Source organism: Corvus hawaiiensis, chromosome 6, assembly GCF_020740725.1.
Source record: "Corvus hawaiiensis isolate bCorHaw1 chromosome 6, bCorHaw1.pri.cur, whole genome shotgun sequence".
Lineage (NCBI taxonomy): Eukaryota > Metazoa > Chordata > Aves > Passeriformes > Corvidae > Corvus > Corvus hawaiiensis.
This window is the reverse complement of record NC_063218.1, coordinates 47,709,499-47,729,136: the sequence shown is the minus strand read 5'-3', so window position 1 is coordinate 47,729,136 and position 19,638 is coordinate 47,709,499. Positions and strand designations below refer to the sequence as shown.

Below are 19,638 nucleotides of genomic sequence, written 5' to 3'. Positions count from 1 at the left end.
AAAACAGAAAAAAAGTAGTCAGAGAATGGAGGGGAATGAAGAATGAATGGGTTAAAAAGAGACAAAAGAACAACTGAAAGAAAATGGAGAAGGAAGGAAAGACTTTAAAGTAGGATAAGGTAGCAGAGAGATAAACATTTACTGAAGCAGAAGCTCAGGAAGAAGGAAGAGATGATGAACAGACCATGCAAAGCAGTGGTTATTTACAAGTAAGTATGCTTCCCTAAGTTATCCTGTCAGTTCCAAGAGGAACTGACACTCGATTCTCCTACTATCCTTCCACTCAATTATTTCAGTCAATCAGAGATCTCCAATAGTGATTTTGCAAGACATTCCCGTGTTAAGAACACAGAGAATTGTGTGCAGAATTTTTTGGAAGCAGAGCTCATTAGCCTGCAAGACACCAAAACAACTGACAGCCTCCCCAAAACCCACCACCTGTGTTACAACTGAGCTCCACAGCAGTGGAACTGCTTTTCTTCCCATCCCCTGCCCTGGAAATAATCTGCCTTGCTTCAAGGTCAGCACGGGAGAACTCAGAAGAAACAAAAGGCACAGGGACACAAAGCACACATATGGAGCTCTGGGCTCCAGTCATCAGGTCTGGGACATCTGTGGCTTTCTGAGGATGCCTGCATGTTCAAGTAATTAGACCAAAGCCAGCTGTCCCCTTCTCACTCTTCACCTTTTATGCTCCCATTGCTTCTACTACCACTGTCTGTCCAAACAGTATTTTGTCTGATGGATCACCAAAGAGTAGGTTTTTTGTTGTTGTTTATTCTTTGGAAGGGGGGAGTGGAAGAGAATTGGTGGGCAGTAAAGGGGAGAAAGGACTCTTCTGAGTATATCCCATGAGACACCTCAATGTTTCCAAATGAGCTTTTGCCACATCAGAGGAAAGATTTGCTTTAACCTTTATATTCTGAAGTTATAAACTCCAAATGCTTGTACTGGTACTGAAAATGCAACCATCAGTAGTGAACCTACCTGCTCAGGAAACCTTATTGCTTTACAGACAACTCTTGTATTCTGGGCCTAATTTCCCAGTCAGTGATCCAGATGTAATTCAGGGAAATTAATGAACCATATTTCAATCTCAAGACACTCCCTGCAGCACACTGCTTTCTGAAATCTTTCCTGCCACTTTGTGCTACAGCAAGCTAGAAGTACAGTGGGACATAGGTCACCACGTCAGTGAGGGTTTCCACAGTGCCGCTGAAGAAACCCAGTGAAGCTTTTACCAATTGTGTGAAGGCAGGAGCAAGAACAGAAAACCTTTTTCCCTCAACTGTGAAACTATATATGTAGCTTTGCCCCAAAGCCAGGAGCTCAGACAGGCCCAAGCTGGAGCCGGAAAAGGAACACTGCTCCCCAGCCTGTGATTAGCAAGGCAGGGCATGACAAAGCGAAAGGCTGCGTGTGCACTGAGCAGCCCCATCCTTTGACAGGGCAGCGAGCGCTTGGATGATACATTTACTGCAGCCTGTGCTGCACCGTGCCTGCCCATGTTTCATCTCCATAGCAGCAGTTCTGCTAATTGACACCAGCTGCTTCAATTCCAAATTCTTCTCTCCAGAAATATCGATACTACAACGTTATGATTAGAAAGCACTTTACCAAATGTCTCTCAATTCTGCACAGCTCAGATGAAGAGCAGCTGCAGAGAGAAGGGACAGTTCCCTGAACATACAGAATAAAACACTCCAAAAACACTGGAGAAATGAAGGCTACAAGAAGCAAGTGAGAACAGAATAATGATGACATAGAAAGCAGCCTGTTGTATATGCTTGTGGCTGTCACTTTAGATGTTGAAAGGACCGTGAGCAGACTTTTTCCTTATGCTCTAGGATAAATGGCCACAGCACTGCACTGTTACAGCTTCATGTGGCAGGTGTGCATGTTTGTCAGATCCAGCTTTTCTGTCCAAGGATGGATTAAAGCAAAATCCATCAATCTGGGCCTGGCTTGGAAGAGTAGCTGTGGTCTTGAATCATTTGGCTCTGGGGGCGGCTCTGCATGGCCTGCTCTGTACGGCCCACTGGCAAAGAGAGTCACTGGAACTGACAAGCTAGTGTGAAGACTTGCAAAGTAGGAATGCCACCACACCACGGAGACTTGGCCTCACTGTTGGCTATCTCCCTGTGGCTGCCGGCTCCACACAACAAGCTGTCAGCTGGATGCTTCGCAATGGTCACGCTGGGATTGCCAAAAGCTGCAAGGACTTTTCCCCTCCAGCCAGACAGGATTAAACTGGCTAACAGTATAGTCAATTCTAAATTCACTTAGAAGTCTCAGGCCCTGTCTGTGACCACCAGACACAGGGCATTCCTGAAAAGACATCTGGTTACTGAATTTATGTAAGAACTGGGCAAACCACTTCAATCCCATCTGTTGTTCCAACCTCCTGAGCACAGAGAACAGAATCCTTGAAAGAGAAAATCTCACCAAGAAGGGTCTGAAAATGAGAACCACAGTGCAATGTGTAATTTCCTCCTGAGAAAGATGCTGTACAATCTTACAGAAAATATGGCACGCTCCAGCATGTGGCTGTGTAAACAAGAGCCTAACACACCATTTCACTACTCAGATTTCATACTACAACCGAGGTAATGCAACACAGCTAAAGCAGAGAGATTGCTTTGCTATGCGAAGTGATTTGCCTCCTACTCTGAATTCAGTGAGGTAAATAAAGTGTTTTATATAAATACCAGACAGTGTCTCTCACTAGACAAAATGCTCATGTTTTTTAAAAATATTCCTATTATTTTGCTCTGGAAGTATTCAGTGCTTAGTGTCCCATTCAGATTTAACCATTTACACACAGTTTTCTTACGTATTTCACTTTCTGACTTTTGGTCTATATTAGAAGTCTGTTTGAATCCATGGTACTTCAGGAGAGGGAATACAGCAATGAAATTCCAGAAAGTTAAAGTCTGAACATGTTACAATGGAGTATAAACTTTCAGAATCCTTGTCTGAAAAAAATATAAACTTACATTTTTTGTGTAACATCCACTGACTGTGTATTAGCTTACACTCCATTTTCTTTCTTCTCTGAATAATCTTGCTATACTTACTTGTGCTGGGAAACAGCTGACAGAAGTCCATTCAGGAAACAGGAGTGTAAAGACATATAGGGAAGCTCTGTGTGCTTATATAGGGAAGTCACCTCAATAAAGTGCTCAACACTGCATGCAAACCTGTTAGCGTAATTTGCAGGTGACAGTGTGATGGAATTCTGTTGATTGCAGTGCATTTGTGTTCCCTCCCATCAAGCTGAATTTAGCCTCTCTAGTCACCAAATCACATGAATAAACTGCTATGCATACATTTATTTTATTTTTAGGTCTCCAAGATCAATCAATGACATTCATGTGAGGAGAATCACAAGGCTATGTAAAAAACAAACTAAGCTCTTCTGAACACTAACAGTCATTGGGACCATGCGGACAAACTCTTTGATGGTTCCCAATGGCACAGCTCTGTGGATTGTAAACTAAATTACAACAGCTTTAAGCAGTGGACCTTGGCACATCAGATCATAAAGAACCCATGCAGCAGAGCAAGAAGTAGGAGTATTCAAGTAACAGATCCACCAGCCTCTGTTAAATCTCTTCATACTGACATTTGTACACCTCAGCCTGCAATATACCACAATGACACTGTTGTAGTGGTGAAAGCCAGGTGCCCCACACACACTGGCCCCAGCAGAGAAGCACTGACTCTGCAGCTGACCATTTATTTTGTGCACAAAGCACAGGCATTCTCCCATTTCATTTCAGCTGCCCTTGCCTTCCCCATAACTAAATTATTGTTATTATGCTCCACATAATCCTAGTACTGACAGGGATGTTTGTTATACATAATTAAAGATATTAATTTTGCATGGAACAGAAGACACGGAGCCAGGAACTTTATCTCTTTTTTAAAATCTTCCATTAGAAAATTACCTTCATTAGCACCGACTCACTGAGCTTCTCTCTGTTGACAATTTTTATCGCGACCTTCTGACACGTGACACAGTGAACCCCCAACTTCACAAGCCCTGCAGGAGAAACAAAGCAAAATAGAAAGGAAGAATTGGTTAGAGGTTGAGGTTAGTTGTTGAGGTTTTTCTATTAGAACACCATCCAGCTGTTCGCAGCTTATATGCAAACAAATTCCCATTAGCACCTTCTCCAGCCAGGAAAGGTCTTGTGAGTAAAGAAGACCCTGCAGCCCACATTGTGACCATTTGGCAGTGAAGCCACCAACATCGCTGGTGCTCCTACAGTTTCTGCCACTGAAACTGTGGTTTTGTTGAAGCTCTGTAGCCCAGCTCTCACCACTCAAAGCGCATTCTACCAATAAGATGTTCTGGCAATTGAACTGCACTGGACTAAGGGCTTCTGCTGACACCTGACGTCAACAAAAGCTTGGAAATCAACAAAACTAGATGGTCAAATGTTTGCAGTGTAGACATGGCTTCTACTTTCCTCTAGCTCCTTCCAAAGTTTCCATGATCACAATAAAAAGGCACTTAATTATGGTTTCCCCTTACTGTTTTAATTTACCCTGCTGGATAAAGTTAACACTGTGACAAATGCCATTGCGCTGTGGAGGAACATCAGCATAAGCTGATACAATTCTAAGTTCTTGTTTGTTATTATTTACTATATTCTTGTCCTCCAATAAGATAGAGTTCTGTTAACTGATTATATTGGCAAAAGGATGTTTATATCCCTGATAGGATTAGGATGTCTGAATTGTCATCAAACCAAGACTTAAAAGAAAGAGGTAAGTAACATACATGAGCCATTATCTTCTGCAAAGTTTTCATCTAAATCTGGTGACTTACATGAAGGTACACTGAGATACTTCCACAAGTGAGTTTAAGATGGTCCCTTGAGCTCTCAACTCTACTGCCATTAAGAAAATTTGTAGCTGGAAAAGTCGTGCTTTATAGGTTATTCAAGTGAGATCTTACTTGCTTCGGGTTTTACTCTTGTCAAACATGCACATACAGTGCAACACCTGATGGGCTGGATCCCATCCCACTCCACATACTATATGCCAAATTGCCATTTAGGTTAATTCAGTTATAACTGAAATAAAAAAGAAATGGCACCTCCCTGGTGTCACTAAGACCTGCGGTGCTTTGCAGAGCATTTATGAGCAATGACATCAAACAGTCGAAAAAAGCCTAACTTAGTTCCCAGCTCCTAGGCTCGGTTGCAGTTAAGAAGCCAACCCCATCCCCTAATGCACACCACAAAGCCAAACACATTGCTTTATCTGGAATTTGAACACAACAGATTCTCAGTCCAGTGAAACACTGAACACAGGACTTCACATGTCTTACTGAGGGATGAATAGATTACTGCCTTACTACAAACTGGGCCCAATTACGTGAACTAGAGTTTCATCGGGGACTTCAGCAATCTTCCGCAGGTACTTGTCCATCCTTTTGCTATGCAGTTAATCGTAAATTTGGAATTATTAATCACTGGCTCTTATGTGGAGAAATAAACTCTCAGCTCACTTCCAGTCACATCTCTTTTATGGCATGCTCAAGTGTTCTGGATATTTCTAGTCACATAATTTCTAAGTCTCATCTGGTTAAATGCTGACATCCTCACTTTCAGCCATGACATAAACAAGTCACAAAAAAGTAAGAATGCAGTGCACTGATAAATCCATTTAAAACTGTGTATAGCAATAGTGTGTCGTCTGCCTGAAGCAACCGAGAAGCAGAGCTGGGGGAAGATGCTGTGATGTCCAACCACACTCACTCTTCTGTCTGCATTTTTTCTGTTCAATTTGTAATATTAACCAAAGCACTTCTGGCTTTATGCTCACTGTTCAGAGCACCTGCAGCCTTATGCTTCTTCCTATTGGCTTTGTTCTGTGTTTGGATAGAGGCTACTTGGCACCACCCTGTTGACAGCATGCACTGTTTCAATCTGTGCTGATTGCTTCCTTCCTGCTTCTAGGACAAACCACAGCCTTACATCACTCTTGCAGCAAAGTGACAGCACTTTTTACATTGTTCTTAGTTACACTTTCAAATCTCAGCAGAACTTCTAGCTCAGTCCTTTGTATCTAGACTCCCAGGATCTGTGGCACAGTGCTGTACAGTAATGTGGCACGGACCAATTATTTTCAGAGGTCAGCAAGGGTGAAAAGCAACTGCTCTTTAACTGGTTCTTCATTAGTGATATACCAGACTTCTGATATCTCACACTTCAGGGTTCGATTTCAAATCATGTTGCTCCCAAATCAAGACATCTGTCCCACTGAATGTGGCTGATTCGTAAACTATTTTTCTTTTGTCCTCCCTGAAGCACTCTGTCATTGAGCCCTAGAATGGTTTAACCAGGAACTTCTGGGACACCATCATACTGCACAGGGTATCTTCACAGTGTCCTCTGTCCTTGCAGCTACTAACCTACCACAGAAACCCAACAATTAAGATTAAACCATTCTGTTTACTCCATTAAAAAGTTAATCAACTGTTAGAAGACACCAAACACCTTCACAATAATAAAACCGATACTGAATCACACTGATTTTATATTGAATTAATTTCATTGACCTCAAGAAGTCATTCTTGATTTATACCATGGTTGCAAAGGACTGAATGAGAAAACATATGTGAGATTTAATGCATCTTTCCTCTTCTCCTGATTTGCATTTTAAAAATCAAGAAAAGAAATGCGTTGTCATTGCTGTCTGTTTTGTGGAGACAGAAATTTTAGACAACCCTCTGAACAGCCCAAGACAGCACTTTTCACTGTACCAAATTCACTGAATGTAGTTTTAGGATAAAAATAAAACATGTTGCTATGCCTTGCTTCCTCCCTCCTCCCCTGGCCACTTCCTTTTGACATTTGCACACCAGCCTAAGAAAAAAAAAAAAAAATAGAAGATCCTTCTTAGTAAGTCCATCTATAGGATAACACCCTCTTGCTACTACGAAGAAAGCCTAATTAAGCTGGGGCAGGAAGGGCTTGTCCTCAGGACATCTGTTTCTGTCCCATAATTTCAGTCAATTGAGTAATTACTGAGAGAGACGACTTAAATGTGGATTTGAGATCCTGTGGGCTTCTGATTCTTCAGAAGCCCTTTCACTGACACAGAGAACATAAACCATTCAAGATGTATTATTTATCTACACAATAACAGACCTTAGAGAGAAGCAACTATGTGAATAAACTGCTGAGCTGTAACTGAAATAATGGAAGTGGCAGAAACACTGCCTGGAAACAAGTGCTCAAGGTATGTTTACAGGGTTGTCAAAGAGGTGGTACATCTTCTATTTTTCCCTCTCCTGTATGTGCAGCTGTTAATGAGCACTTCAAAACTATATAAATCCTCCAATACAAATGTGTCAATACGTTAGGTACTTATTTGTAAAGCTTATCTATACATTCAGGCCAGCACAGGTACCTGTGTCTTCTGCAAAGGAAAACAAACACGGCTGCTGCTGCTGCTAAGAGGATCTTTTGCACCGGCTTGGCTTACAGCAAGTCTGCCAGACAACAAACAGAATTTGAACTTGTCAGCTTCATGAGTAATTAACCCCTCAAATGCAGGCAAGTAACCTTTGTGACTGCTGAAGTTAACTGTGGTCTGCCCTGACAGAAAATCTAACATGCTGTGGGAATCAGCTCCTTGAAGTTTCCCTCAACCACCCACACAGCTGTCACATGCTCACTGCTCCAGGTACACCTCAGATCTCCATCTGTAGGTCATTCTTGGGGACTCTGGACACTGACATGCTGGGCCTTTCAAATAGGTTGTTGCATCCAATGAACTGCAAACATTGGGCTGCTTTTCATCTTAGCCACTGAACTGCATCAGAACCAGCCCTATAATTGCAGGTTGGGGAGTAAAGAAGAAAACATGAACACACTGAAAAGCAAAGGGATGTGTGAGTTAAGATTGCCTTTTCATCATAATTAAAAGCCACAATTTGGAAACCAATGAGCATGAGAAACCCCAGCTGACACAAAGATGCCACTGAAGGAAGAAGAGCAAAGGGAAGTCTACAGTCCTGACATAGCCCAATACGGCAGTGACCTGCTAATAACCATGCCTGTGCATTTTGCTGCTGGCAAACTCCCACTCTGTGGATGCTTACAGATACACAGATCTTTTTTGAAAAGGACAGGAGCTTATATGATGAGTAAGGGACAGATTTAGATCAGCTGCAAAGGTGGACAGCCCATCCTGAAGCAGGAGAGAAGATTCTTCTTTTACCCAAGAGAAATGTTCTATGGGGACAGAGAAACAAAAGCTTCCCTCCAGCTGAGACAATATATTCACTGTGAATCCATGACCACAGCAAGTGGCTGATACTGTAACTGGCAATTACCTTCAGGACTTTTCAGCCAAGGACAGGATTTCAGAAGAGACTCATTTACTTTTGCCTTGCATTTTGTGCAGCGATTTTCTCTAGCAGAGCCTGAATAAAGCACTAAGAGTTTGGAGCTGGTGCTATTTGATATGCACTTTACAGTTGTGTAAATAGTAGCATCTTACTAATGATCCTGTTATTACAGCTCTTTGTTAGAGAAAGAAACATTCCAGGAACAAGAGAGACGGTTTTCAATACTATCCAAACTTGAAGTCTGCCAAAGACACCAATCTGAAACAAATTATCCTTTTGAGAGAGAAGGAGAGAGTAATAAATAATGACACACCACTGTTGTTTAAATACAGAACTTATGGTATATTCATTGTCGATGGTGTTCCCAGTCTTTCAGAAATGTTAACACAAGTAACTCGTTATCCTGATTTTTAGCCATAAGGCGAATAACTACTCAAAGTAAAGGTACATTTGCTATATTTAACACATACTATTTTCCCCATTGGTAAATGGAAGTCTTTTGTTTTCTTTTAAGATAAAACCAACCTAAAATAAATTTCAGTAGTAGGAAAACTAGCCACTGATTTCAGAAGATCATCTGCACACACATGTTGCTTGCTCTCCATTTCACTTTAGAGCACATTGTCAAAAACCTTAAAAAATCCGAGCAGAAAGCCCTGGTCTGGCCAGCAGCATCTATTTTGGCTGGAAGAGCAATTAAAGGAATGTCTAGAGAGAAATATCACTCCTCTTTTAACTTGAGTTAGCTAATTGCCAATTAATTCAAGTCAATGAATACTCTGCAAATGTTAATCTAGGCACTACAAGACACAAACATTTGTGGTTTAGTTCAGGGCTCAAGTACCGGCAACAAACTATCTGGATTAAAAGAGGAACAAAAGTTCTAGGCTGACAAACTCAAGTACACTGTTTTTTAAAAAACCTGATGTGTATACATTATTGCTGCACATGAACTTTGTACATATGCTCTTTATATACAAGTAATTTAATTTCTCCCCACAAATTGGAGGTTGCTATTGTAAATCTTAAAAGAATTTGTGGCTACTCATTCCTAAAAACTCCATGCACTAACATTTGCAAGACCTGCAAAACCTCAAGAAGCCAGTCCAGAAAATCAACCCTTACAGCAAACAAAAGCATTAATGCATCTCAAGCGGGGTGGAGGACAATCCATTCCTCCTCTTTATTCTCCACAGTTATCTTCACAAACACTGCAGTTTCAATTAGGGTTAAATCAGTTCAGTTACAGTGTCTAACTCTGCTGACTGCAGTGAAGTTGCTTTAGATCTGCAACAGTGGAAAATGGATTAAAATTTGGCCCACAGCAACATGATTTCCATAGCCATAAAATAAGGATAGTAACACTTACTTACCTTGCAAGAGCTGTAGAAGGATTAACTGATTAATCCTTACAAAGAATGCTGGAAAGGAATATAAATCCTATCCAAGATCTACATATTACAACCAGGAAAACTGCATTTTAAATACAATCTGGAAAGAAAACTCTAGATAATTTCTTATTAGTAGCTTCCATTTCATTTCCCAATTCTTTCAGAGCACAGATTTCTGGTCTCCAATGATGTGCATCTTATACTCCTCTTAGCTGCACTGGAAAGAACTTTGTTACTGAGCATCCTACTTACAGAAACCAATAATTGTCCTTAATTACTCAGTCTTCTTATTGAAGAGATGTTTATTTTTCTATAGCAATTGTTATCTCTAATTATTGCATTTAAAATAAACAGAGACTTATATCAAGTGACATGCAAATTATACGGTATCAATTTATAATTGCATAATGGAAAAGGAGGTATAGGAGAAATCTACAAACCTGAATGGATGAGGATGGAGCTACCCAGGTTGTTAATGAAATAATTTGACCATGGGCTCTTCTACAGAGAGATTCTAGTGCTACAAGGCTGTTCTGAGGGCTCATGCAATAACTGTTCCTAAACTGCATAAACTGTAATTATGGTAGGACTAAAGCCAGAGTTCAAATGCTCAGCAGGAGCATGGAAGGAGAGCTCCATCAGTGCTGAGATCCACATGCCTCAGCTCAGAGCACAGAAAAGCTGCACAATAAGTTGCTACAACCCAGATTTACTGTCCTGAGCTATGAGCACTGTCAAATGTCTGCTGGTTCAGTCAGCCAGAGGGACACAGTCCTAAGATCAGAGATTGGTGAGAACAATGCATCAGCTCAGATGGGACTGGATCCACATGCCTGATACTAAGGAACAAGAGACACAAACACATATAGATATATATATACACAGCAGCTCACCAGGAGCAGGTTTTACACTGGATGCCTCAGAGATTATGGTAGGATCATCCTCCAAGCTCAGCAGGATCAAAACACACAGAACCAACATCACCTCTATTGATTTCTATCTTGGTCTCTTTCTTGCAATATTTCATAAATCAATACTTCTCAGAAAACCTTTGTGCCTCCTGAATATAGCAAAGAATGTGACTGTTGAGTCCTTTCAACGTGCTCTCTTTCCTATCTCCCCAGACACACCCATGTATCTAAAGAGGCCTCCTCAGGGAACCAGGACGCAAACCTTCATCACACATTGCATGCTGCTTCTGCAAAACACCACTATTTCATCAGCCAAACTCTAACAAACTCTTGAAGTCCTCTGGGATCTGTCAGCAGCTTGTGATGTCTATGGGCTGAGTTCCTGTTTCAGATCAAGTATTTGTTCCCATATAAAAACACTTGGGAGACTAAGCTTTGCTGCCACGGGAGAAGTGCAGACTTCAGCTTCCAATGTGAACATCTGAAAGTGTCAGTGCAGCACCCCCACCCCCTGCACACAGGGAAAGAGAAGAGTGGTTTCATTGTTTTCAAATTCAAAAGACAAATTAAAATACAATAGATCTTTCCACTGATGCACCAGGAAAAAAAGCCCAACTCTTTTTGCATCTCTGGATGGGTATTGGGAAAACTCTGCTTTCACTCACAACTTTCCTAGTCAGAAGCCTTTTTTTTTCCTCTTTCCAAGAGCTGTACATCTCCTTGTAAAGCTCCTCTTGAGGAATGATGAGATCCATGTTCCCCTTCAGACTTCATTAATCCTTTGTCAGGAGATGACCAAAGACAGCCAGTTTCAGGTATAGCAGGAAGCCAGCAGAACTCTGTCTATCCTGCCTATGATATCTTTTGGAAAACATGTTGCTGTGATTAGGTAACACCTGGGTAATGAGCCACAACCATCCCCACTTGGTCCAGTGATCTATTGAGAAGCACTGATGCACAAATAAGGAGGGAACAGTGAGCAGCAGAGGAAGAGAGGGTGAGGAAGAAGGAGGGGAAACAGCAGATAAACTGCTCTTCACATGTACTTCTAGCTGATGTTAATCCCATTTTCTATGCTAATTTCTTACATCTCCCCTTCTTCACCACACCTTTTCACGCTCCATCAGGAAGTCCTCACACCCTTTTGACCCTCCTATCAGCCAAGATTGTTTCAGCTAGGTTATATGTATATTAAGAACTTAATTAAAAAGGGGGGTTACCATGGAAAACCTTTATACAGCAGACAGAGGTCATGCTCTTCACAAGATTAGGCTCACCACAGAACACTTCATCTACCCAGCTCAGTGCTGATACAGCTTACTCTGCCCTCTGACATCTCTTAATCACCCTCTGACAGATTCCTAACGGGATTTCCACTGAGTGCCGATATGCTGCCCTTGAGTAAGGGCTCAAGAAGTGATAGGATTAACCACACTTGCACCCATGCTTTGGACAAGGCACCAAACAGCAAGCCACAAGCACTAGCAGCTCCCAGGAATTCCAGAAGGGCTTGTTGATGGCAGGGAGGTATGGCCCATACACAGCCAGAGGAGAAATGCATTGGATAACAACTGCATACACTATTCTACAGATACAGGTATTTTTCCAAGGACAAATTGCTCAATATCCAATAGAACTGGATAGAGGCTGATCACTTGCAGATCCACACCCTTAATTGCATTTAATTATCTGCCACAAAACACTGGATCCTCCTCCAGTCCCAACTCACCACATCTGTGGACATCCTACTTCCACTCTCCTCCAGTGTCATAACACCTGCAATTCCTTCCCACACCTCTATCCCCACTGACTCGAATTCCTTATGCCTCCTGCAGTAATGTCCTCCATAGTTTTACCCATTTGTCCTGCAGTTCACCTGCCGGCTGCACAGTTTCCTCCTGTGTACCTTATTCTCTCCTTTCTCCTGTGTAAAAGGCAACCGATGCTGTGGCCAGTTCAGATCTGTCAGCACATGGCCACTGTAAAAAGTGTATGAAATAGCACATTTTCTTAGTTACACTGCATATGAGAAACTCCAAGCCTCTGGTTTAGGACACTGGGAAGAAAGACTATCTGGAAACTGAATTCTGATTTACAAACAGGGAAGTCACAGCAAAAAAGTAAAAGAATAAAAGGTAAGAAAAATGAGACTATTATAATTTTAATGAACAGAAACGGGTATATTTAAAAAACCCAAACTGAACAAACTTTAAAAAGTATTTCCTTTAATTTGAGAATAATGGCTAAGGTCACAGCATGGAGCTGAAAGGATTTATTGACTCCTACACCAAGAAGAACAGGAGCTGTCTGCTCACGTAGTACCAAGTACACTACAGCTGGTTCACTGTGTTCCCTACAAAGAGAGGAAAGCAGGGCATCACATTCAAAACATAAAAAGGCCCAAGCACCTCATTAATTTTAGGTACGAGAAACAATGCAATACCTACACAGCATGGTCAGCTGTGCCTCCACAATAAAAAGAAAGAAAATAAAGTGAATTTAATTTCCTCACAAAAGGAAGGTGGTTAGATAAACTGGAACATTACAACCCACCTTCTGATACCCAGTTTCATCACATGGAACTTATACCACAGTGGCTGAGGCTAAGTATGTCCTGAAATACGACATCAATTTCAAACTCAGGCAGGAACCAGTGATTATAAAAGGACAGTGGCATGAGACCTGTGCTGTCAAAACACATCTTTGTGTCTTACTTCTGCTCCAGGATTTCTATGCAACAACTCCAGTCTGGGCTGCTGGAAGACCTCACAGTGAATTTTTGTCTTCTGGAACAATTCCATGGGTCTGGTCTAAAGCCTTCTGAAGTCAATGCAAAGACTCATCTGTTTTAGGAATTTGCAGATCAGTTTCTTCAGCAGCAGCTTAGAGCTATTCAAACCTGGCTTATTCTAACAGGTATTGCTGCAGAGAATGACATTGAAGTGCTAAAGATCTGACTGTAGAAGACTTTATTCCAGAACCAGCTGTTCTCTACAGTTATCAAAGTATATACAACTCCCTGTGTGTGTTAACTATCACTCAGGTAGAACAAATCTGCAAGCACGGTTGTTCTTTAATCTTCAGTACCTTTTACTGCACTACCTCCCCACACAGGAAAAGGTTCTGCCTTTAATCAGACTAGTATTTTCTTAGTATCAGAATAAAATCCTTCAATTAGGCTCCCCACAAACACTAGTTCAAGGCCAGAGTCATAATAAAGAAAAGAGCACACGAGTTTTCTAGGAGTCAACAGAGTACTTCATGCCCTGTGCTTTTTCTCTGATTGCTTTCTATTCTATTAATGATTTTACTTCTTGGCCCCACACATTTATCAAGAAGCATCAGAAGACTTAAGGAGGTTCAATCAAAAGATTCACCTTAAGAAGAAGGACAAGTTTTAAGCCTGGACAAGGATGTAGAAATAAGCAAGCAACCAATAAGCAGCTTGTCCCTACAGGCTACAAACCTGAGCAAAAGTTAAAATATCATCCCATAAAAACAACGCTCCCACGTGAGGACCCAGTTTTCCCCTCTTGTACATTACTGTGACCCCATTGGCTTCCTTGGAATTATTCCCAGCTCCCTGTGACCGAGAACAGCCACAGCAGCCCTCCCAGCCTCTCCAAGGAGGTGACACAACACAGCACAGGCTACAAACAACGGCCACAGAGGAACTCAATGTTGACTCAGAGTCGCTCACGCTCAGAAGAGAAGGCAGCTCAGGACTGCTGTGCCTGTTCAGTGTCCCGACATACACAGGGGATAAACATGCTAAAATAATACAGTACTACCCAGCAATAATGGCATTAGACAAATCATGTCTCACTTCCTGAAAAGCCTCTGGCCTTAAGGGATACTGTCTGTACAGAGCACAGAAAATACTCTTTTGTCCTTACGAACATTACACGTACTTTAGTTCTTTGGCTTTGTATTAAGAGCTCCTAAGCAACTGGAAACTGCTATGATATTCTTTACTCGTACTGCAGGGTCAGGCCACCTGCACATTCAGGCCATGGCCAAGTTGCACGGGGTGGGGTATGAAGGGTCTCTCCCTGAATACAAAAATCAGCAGCTGAATAGCCTGTAGACCTGGCAGGACAGGTATCCACAGCAACACTATTTGTGTGCGACCCTCTATGCTTAAAACCAAGGGTTAGAGGTTGCAGTCCAAATCCTATTAGGGTGATAATTAAAAAAAAAAAACCCTTTCAGCCAGAATGGAAAAAAAAAACTTTTAGGAGAGAATCAGGAACTCTAACAAAGGCCGAATATAGAAAAGCCTCAGTCTTCAGAGTTGGAAAGTCTAATTCTGGTAATTCGGTACACAAACCAATGAGAATGGTTTGGTCAGATGGACAAACAAAACCAGTTTGGGAAACACTGTGAGCTGCAGTGACCTGTGTAATGTCACAAAATGGTGGAACAGCACTGCCATATGCGCAGGATCTGCTCCCTGAGATCCAGCCAGGCCCGTGAGGCTTCCTGCACAAGCAAACCGGCTACACACACTAGAAACAGGAGTACATTAAGGCATTGTAGGTACTGTGAGCTCTACCAACAGCAGGGGGTGCAGAAGATAGAGCCCCACAGGTTTCAGCTGCAGAAGGACCTGGTCTAAGTTTCCTGAGGGACCATTTTTACTTGCACATAAAAGACTTTAACTCTTCCCTTCCATTTCACAGGGATACAAGCCCCAGCAAGCTCCAGGAGATAGACAAACACAGAAAGAAAAGCTTATTTCTTAGAGAGAGAAGCTAACTTCTCTTCTGAGAAAGAGCAGAGGTACTCCCCTCAGGTCATATTAAAGGGAATTAAGGAAAATCTGTGGCTTTTGTGTGATTACAAGTTGTTAAATACAATGGAGAATCCCTCATCCCAGAGGATCAACTGTAAATCCCACTAATAACTACATGAAGAAGCCTAAATAAAGGTTATTTTGAAAACCTTTCTCTCTCTTCTTTGCAGTGTACTCTTCTCAAAATCTACCTCTTCAGCTGTATGTGAGTGTTGCTGTGAAAAGTATGTAATGCTGAACTGGGAAAAGAAAGTGCCTTCTGAAACCACAGAGGCAACCAGGTGAGTGAATATGAGAGCAGGAACGTCCAGACTGCACTTGGTGGCAGTGCACTGGAAACAGCATAAAGCAAATCAGGGCAGCGTATGTCCAGGTATTTAGCAACAGAGTTAAGAGAAACAAATTATGGCTTCTCTAAGCATGCTGTTCTGATGTGTGCTAGCAGTGCATAATTCACTGCTGAGGAGGAAAAAAAAATTAATCTAGAATCTTCTGTTGGTTCCAGTGTCACAGAATAATGCAGGCTTGTGAGGGACCTCTAGAGATGATCAAGTCAAAGCCCCTGCTCAAGCAGGGACAGCTAGAGCACGTTGCCCAAGACCATGTCCATGGATTTTGGGTATCTCCACAGATGAAGACTCCATAACCTCTCTGGATTCCTGTTCCGTTGTTTGTCCACCCTCACAGTAAAAGAAGTGTTCATTGTGTCTGGAGTAAATTCTCTTTTAATTTGTGCCCATTGTCTCTTATCCTATCAGTGGCCACAACTGAGAAGAGTCAGCTCCCTCTTTATTCCCTCCCATCAGGTATTTATACACACTGATGAGATCCCCTCAAGCTTTTTCAACAGGCCAAATCATCCCAGCTCTAATCTTACAAAAGAAGCCTCAGTTTCTTAATCTTTGTGGCCCTATCCTGGATTCAGTAAATCCATGTTTCTTGTACTTGTGGAGGCCCAGAACTGGATGCAATTCTCCAGTTGTCACCTCCTCAGTGCCGAGCAGAGGAAAAGGGTCACTTCCCTCAATTGGGTTGATCATGCAGCCCAGGATACTGTTTCCTACCTTCGCTACACCAGTGCCTGCCTGGCTTATGGCCAGCTTGCTGTCTGCCAGGACCTTGAGGTCCTTCTGTGTAGATCTGCCTTCCAGCTGGCTGGTCCCCTGTGTGTACTGATCCCTCAGTTATTCCTTCCCAAGGTCAGGACTCTGCATTTCCATGACAGTCCTGCCTGCTCAGTTCTCCAGCCTGACTACCTCTGGATGGCAGCACAACTGCCTGGTGCATCAGACATTCCTACTGGTTTTTTAGGCCTCAAAAATACAGTGTATTGAATTTGGTTCATTCAGTGGCTTTCTTCCATTCAGGCTCTGTAGGGATTAACGAGCAAAGAACACTTTCAGAGGATATTTAAGGATATTTAATGGACCACCAATACTTCTTTGCAGCAGTTTTAAAGAATATAATCTAAATTACTTTAAGTAATTCTTCATGTTTTCTACATGTTTTATCCTAAAAGAAACCTTCCCCTAACATTTTCTAGTTAGTACAAGACAACCCAAAGAAAACTAAACCAGAAGCTGTACAACAAAAAGGAAGTGAGAAAAACGTAAGGAGAGTTGCAAATGAGCTAGTTGTTTTTCTTCAGCCATACCACAGTTCCTTCTCACGAGTCCTATAAGCAGAGACCTCACTAGGTAAGTTCTAACTTAAGGGCAACTTCACATGCTTCTTCTCTGACTACAGGCGATGCTGTGGATGAGCTACTGCATGGTAAATTCTTGCTTTTATTGTCTGGATGTGTAAAACAAGAATTCTCCTTCCAAACCCAACCTTCTACTGGTTCCTTCAGCTTATGTGCCCTCTAAAGAAACTCATCCATACAAATTGCTCTCTAATTCTTCCCCCACAGCAGGGAAGAGCCACTGTAGAAGAAGAGCAACAATCCACATAGCCAAAGCTGAGACTTTCTCCTCCAGAGACCTGGCTTTAAGGTCTGGTTGGTCTCATTCTAATTCCAAGGGAGGATCCCAGCACAACTGAGTCTGTTTTCCAGAGCCCAGAAATGTCAGGTGAACAGTGAGGTGTCCTGGGAAGTGGAAGGAGCTCTGTACAGTGTCTGCCTAGAGGCCCCTCACATGCTGTCATAGCTGGTCAAAACAAACTCTTTAAAAATCTTTTTCACTTTAAGTTTATTTTTAAATGGAATCAGCACATCTGGATAATACAAAACGATTTTTCATTTTTTAATAAATTTAATTTCGCTTCAATTTTCAAGCCAAATAGAGGTTGATGCAAATTGCCTATAGAGAATATATGTCCATCTACAGCAAGTAGAAAATGCCAGTCATCAATCTATAATGTAGCAAAAAAATTTCAGGAAAGGATGCAAGTAAATGCACATTAACTACATTATGACTTCAATGAATGGGCACTGGAAAAGAATGTCTTCCTAACCACAGAAAAGAAATGCTAAATTCATTTTGCAAATCATCACAACTGGATGGCCACCAACTTGAAAACGAACCTTTCTTTAGGAAAATATCTAAATTGTACAAATGACAAATAAGGATGGAATCAACAAATGAAATCAAGATTTTGCCCGTGACGATTCAAACCATAATAAAAATCCATGATTTAAATTGCCCTGATTTAAATATAAATTACAGAAATTCATCAAATTTGTTTTTCAGATAATAAGTCTCCTCACAGCTATGAGATAAGCCCCACGTCAGAGCTTAACAAAAGCCCTACTTTCTCAGCACAGTCCTCACCACTTCAACACTTAACTGGTGTCTAGAGCCTTGCTCTGTGGTTTGAGATTCACTTTTCCTAATCTGCTGTTGAATGTGGGAACTCTTCAAGATGGGGGAACATAAGGAATTATGTCAGCACTTGAGGTGGGTTCCAGCTTTAAGACAAAGCCAGAGAACTGTATGGAGTGATTGAGCTACTGAAGCAAGCAAGATAGAAACCATGTTAACCAAGAAGCAAAAAGAGAGTCATGTTTACATATATAGAGGAATTTGCCCTCTCCCTCCTGCCCACATATAAGACACAAAGCATGAGGTAATACCCAGGCTGCTTTTGGAAAAGACCAGCTTTATGACACAAATGAGAATAGGATGTAGCAGAAAATAGTTTACTCCAGCATTTTTTTTCTCTAGCCTCATGAATATATTTCAGGACCATGGAGAAAATTATTTTTAAAGAGAAAATACGTAACATAACATAGAATTATGTGAACAAGAGCCCCATGGAATTGTTGTTGCTGTTTATTTTGGAAGACTCAACTCAAGACTAGGAGTCTCCTGTAATAAACATAACACATACAACATGCAATAGGTGCTAGGCCCTGCCTTAGGGTAGACGGTTATGATCCAAACAGATAAGGCAGTCACAGAGTACACCTAATTATATGCTATTTCTCTGTTTGAAGATAAAGGCTTTAGGCATTAAGGAACTGGGCAACTTGCTGAAGGTCATATGGAAACCCTATGGCAGAGCTGGAAACCAAGCACATGCCACAGTCACATCTTAAGTTGGTGGGAGAAGGCTGCAAAAAAGCTACAAACCCACCATGAATGCATTTTCAAATGCAAACTATATGCTAGAACATAAAAAATTGGCCAGTAGACCGTCTTTTTAATAAAATTCCAGACAAACCTCATACCTACCCCCTGCTACAGCAGTATAAAAGGATAATAATTCCATTTGTGCCACGAGGTCTGCTCCTGACTTACAGCAAAAATGGGGTGCTATGTTATACGTGCATGTATAAATTTGGTGAGAGAGCTTTCAAATTTATGATCCATTTAATGAAAACAGCAATAACAAAATTGCAACACTGTATTTTAGATAGGAGAAAGGATGCTGATTCCTGGAAGCAATGAAAGAACAGAAAAAAAAACCATGCAGGGAAATCTCTCTCCTCTCAGCAAGCATTTTACTCTCTCTGCTGTAGGAAAAGGATGGGTCTGTAGCAAAATGATGGGCAGCACTGACAGAACAAGCTGTTCAAATGGAAAGGGTTAAGCTGGCTGTGTTAGGGAGGCATGTTACAAACATCGATGCCCGTACCATGATCTCCCTAGCAGCAGCAGCAGAATGGCTGCCACGGCTCGGTTTCTGCTCCTTGGAGTGGTGCAGGCTCCGCTCCGCCCGGCAGCG

General features: G+C 41.7%; 1 protein-coding gene across 15 annotated transcripts in view; it reads right to left on the bottom strand.

The window, feature by feature from the left end:
* BRSK2 (BR serine/threonine kinase 2) overlaps window positions 1–19,638 on the bottom strand; it is a 311,051-nt gene that overhangs the window by 153,896 nt on the left and 137,517 nt on the right. For all 15 annotated transcript variants that reach the window (XM_048306081.1, XM_048306083.1, XM_048306084.1 and 12 more), the window contains exon 2: window positions 3,951–4,045. In XM_048306081.1, coding sequence (XP_048162038.1) covers window positions 3,951–4,045 — 95 coding nt within the window. The remainder of the gene's footprint in view (window positions 1–3,950; window positions 4,046–19,638) is intronic.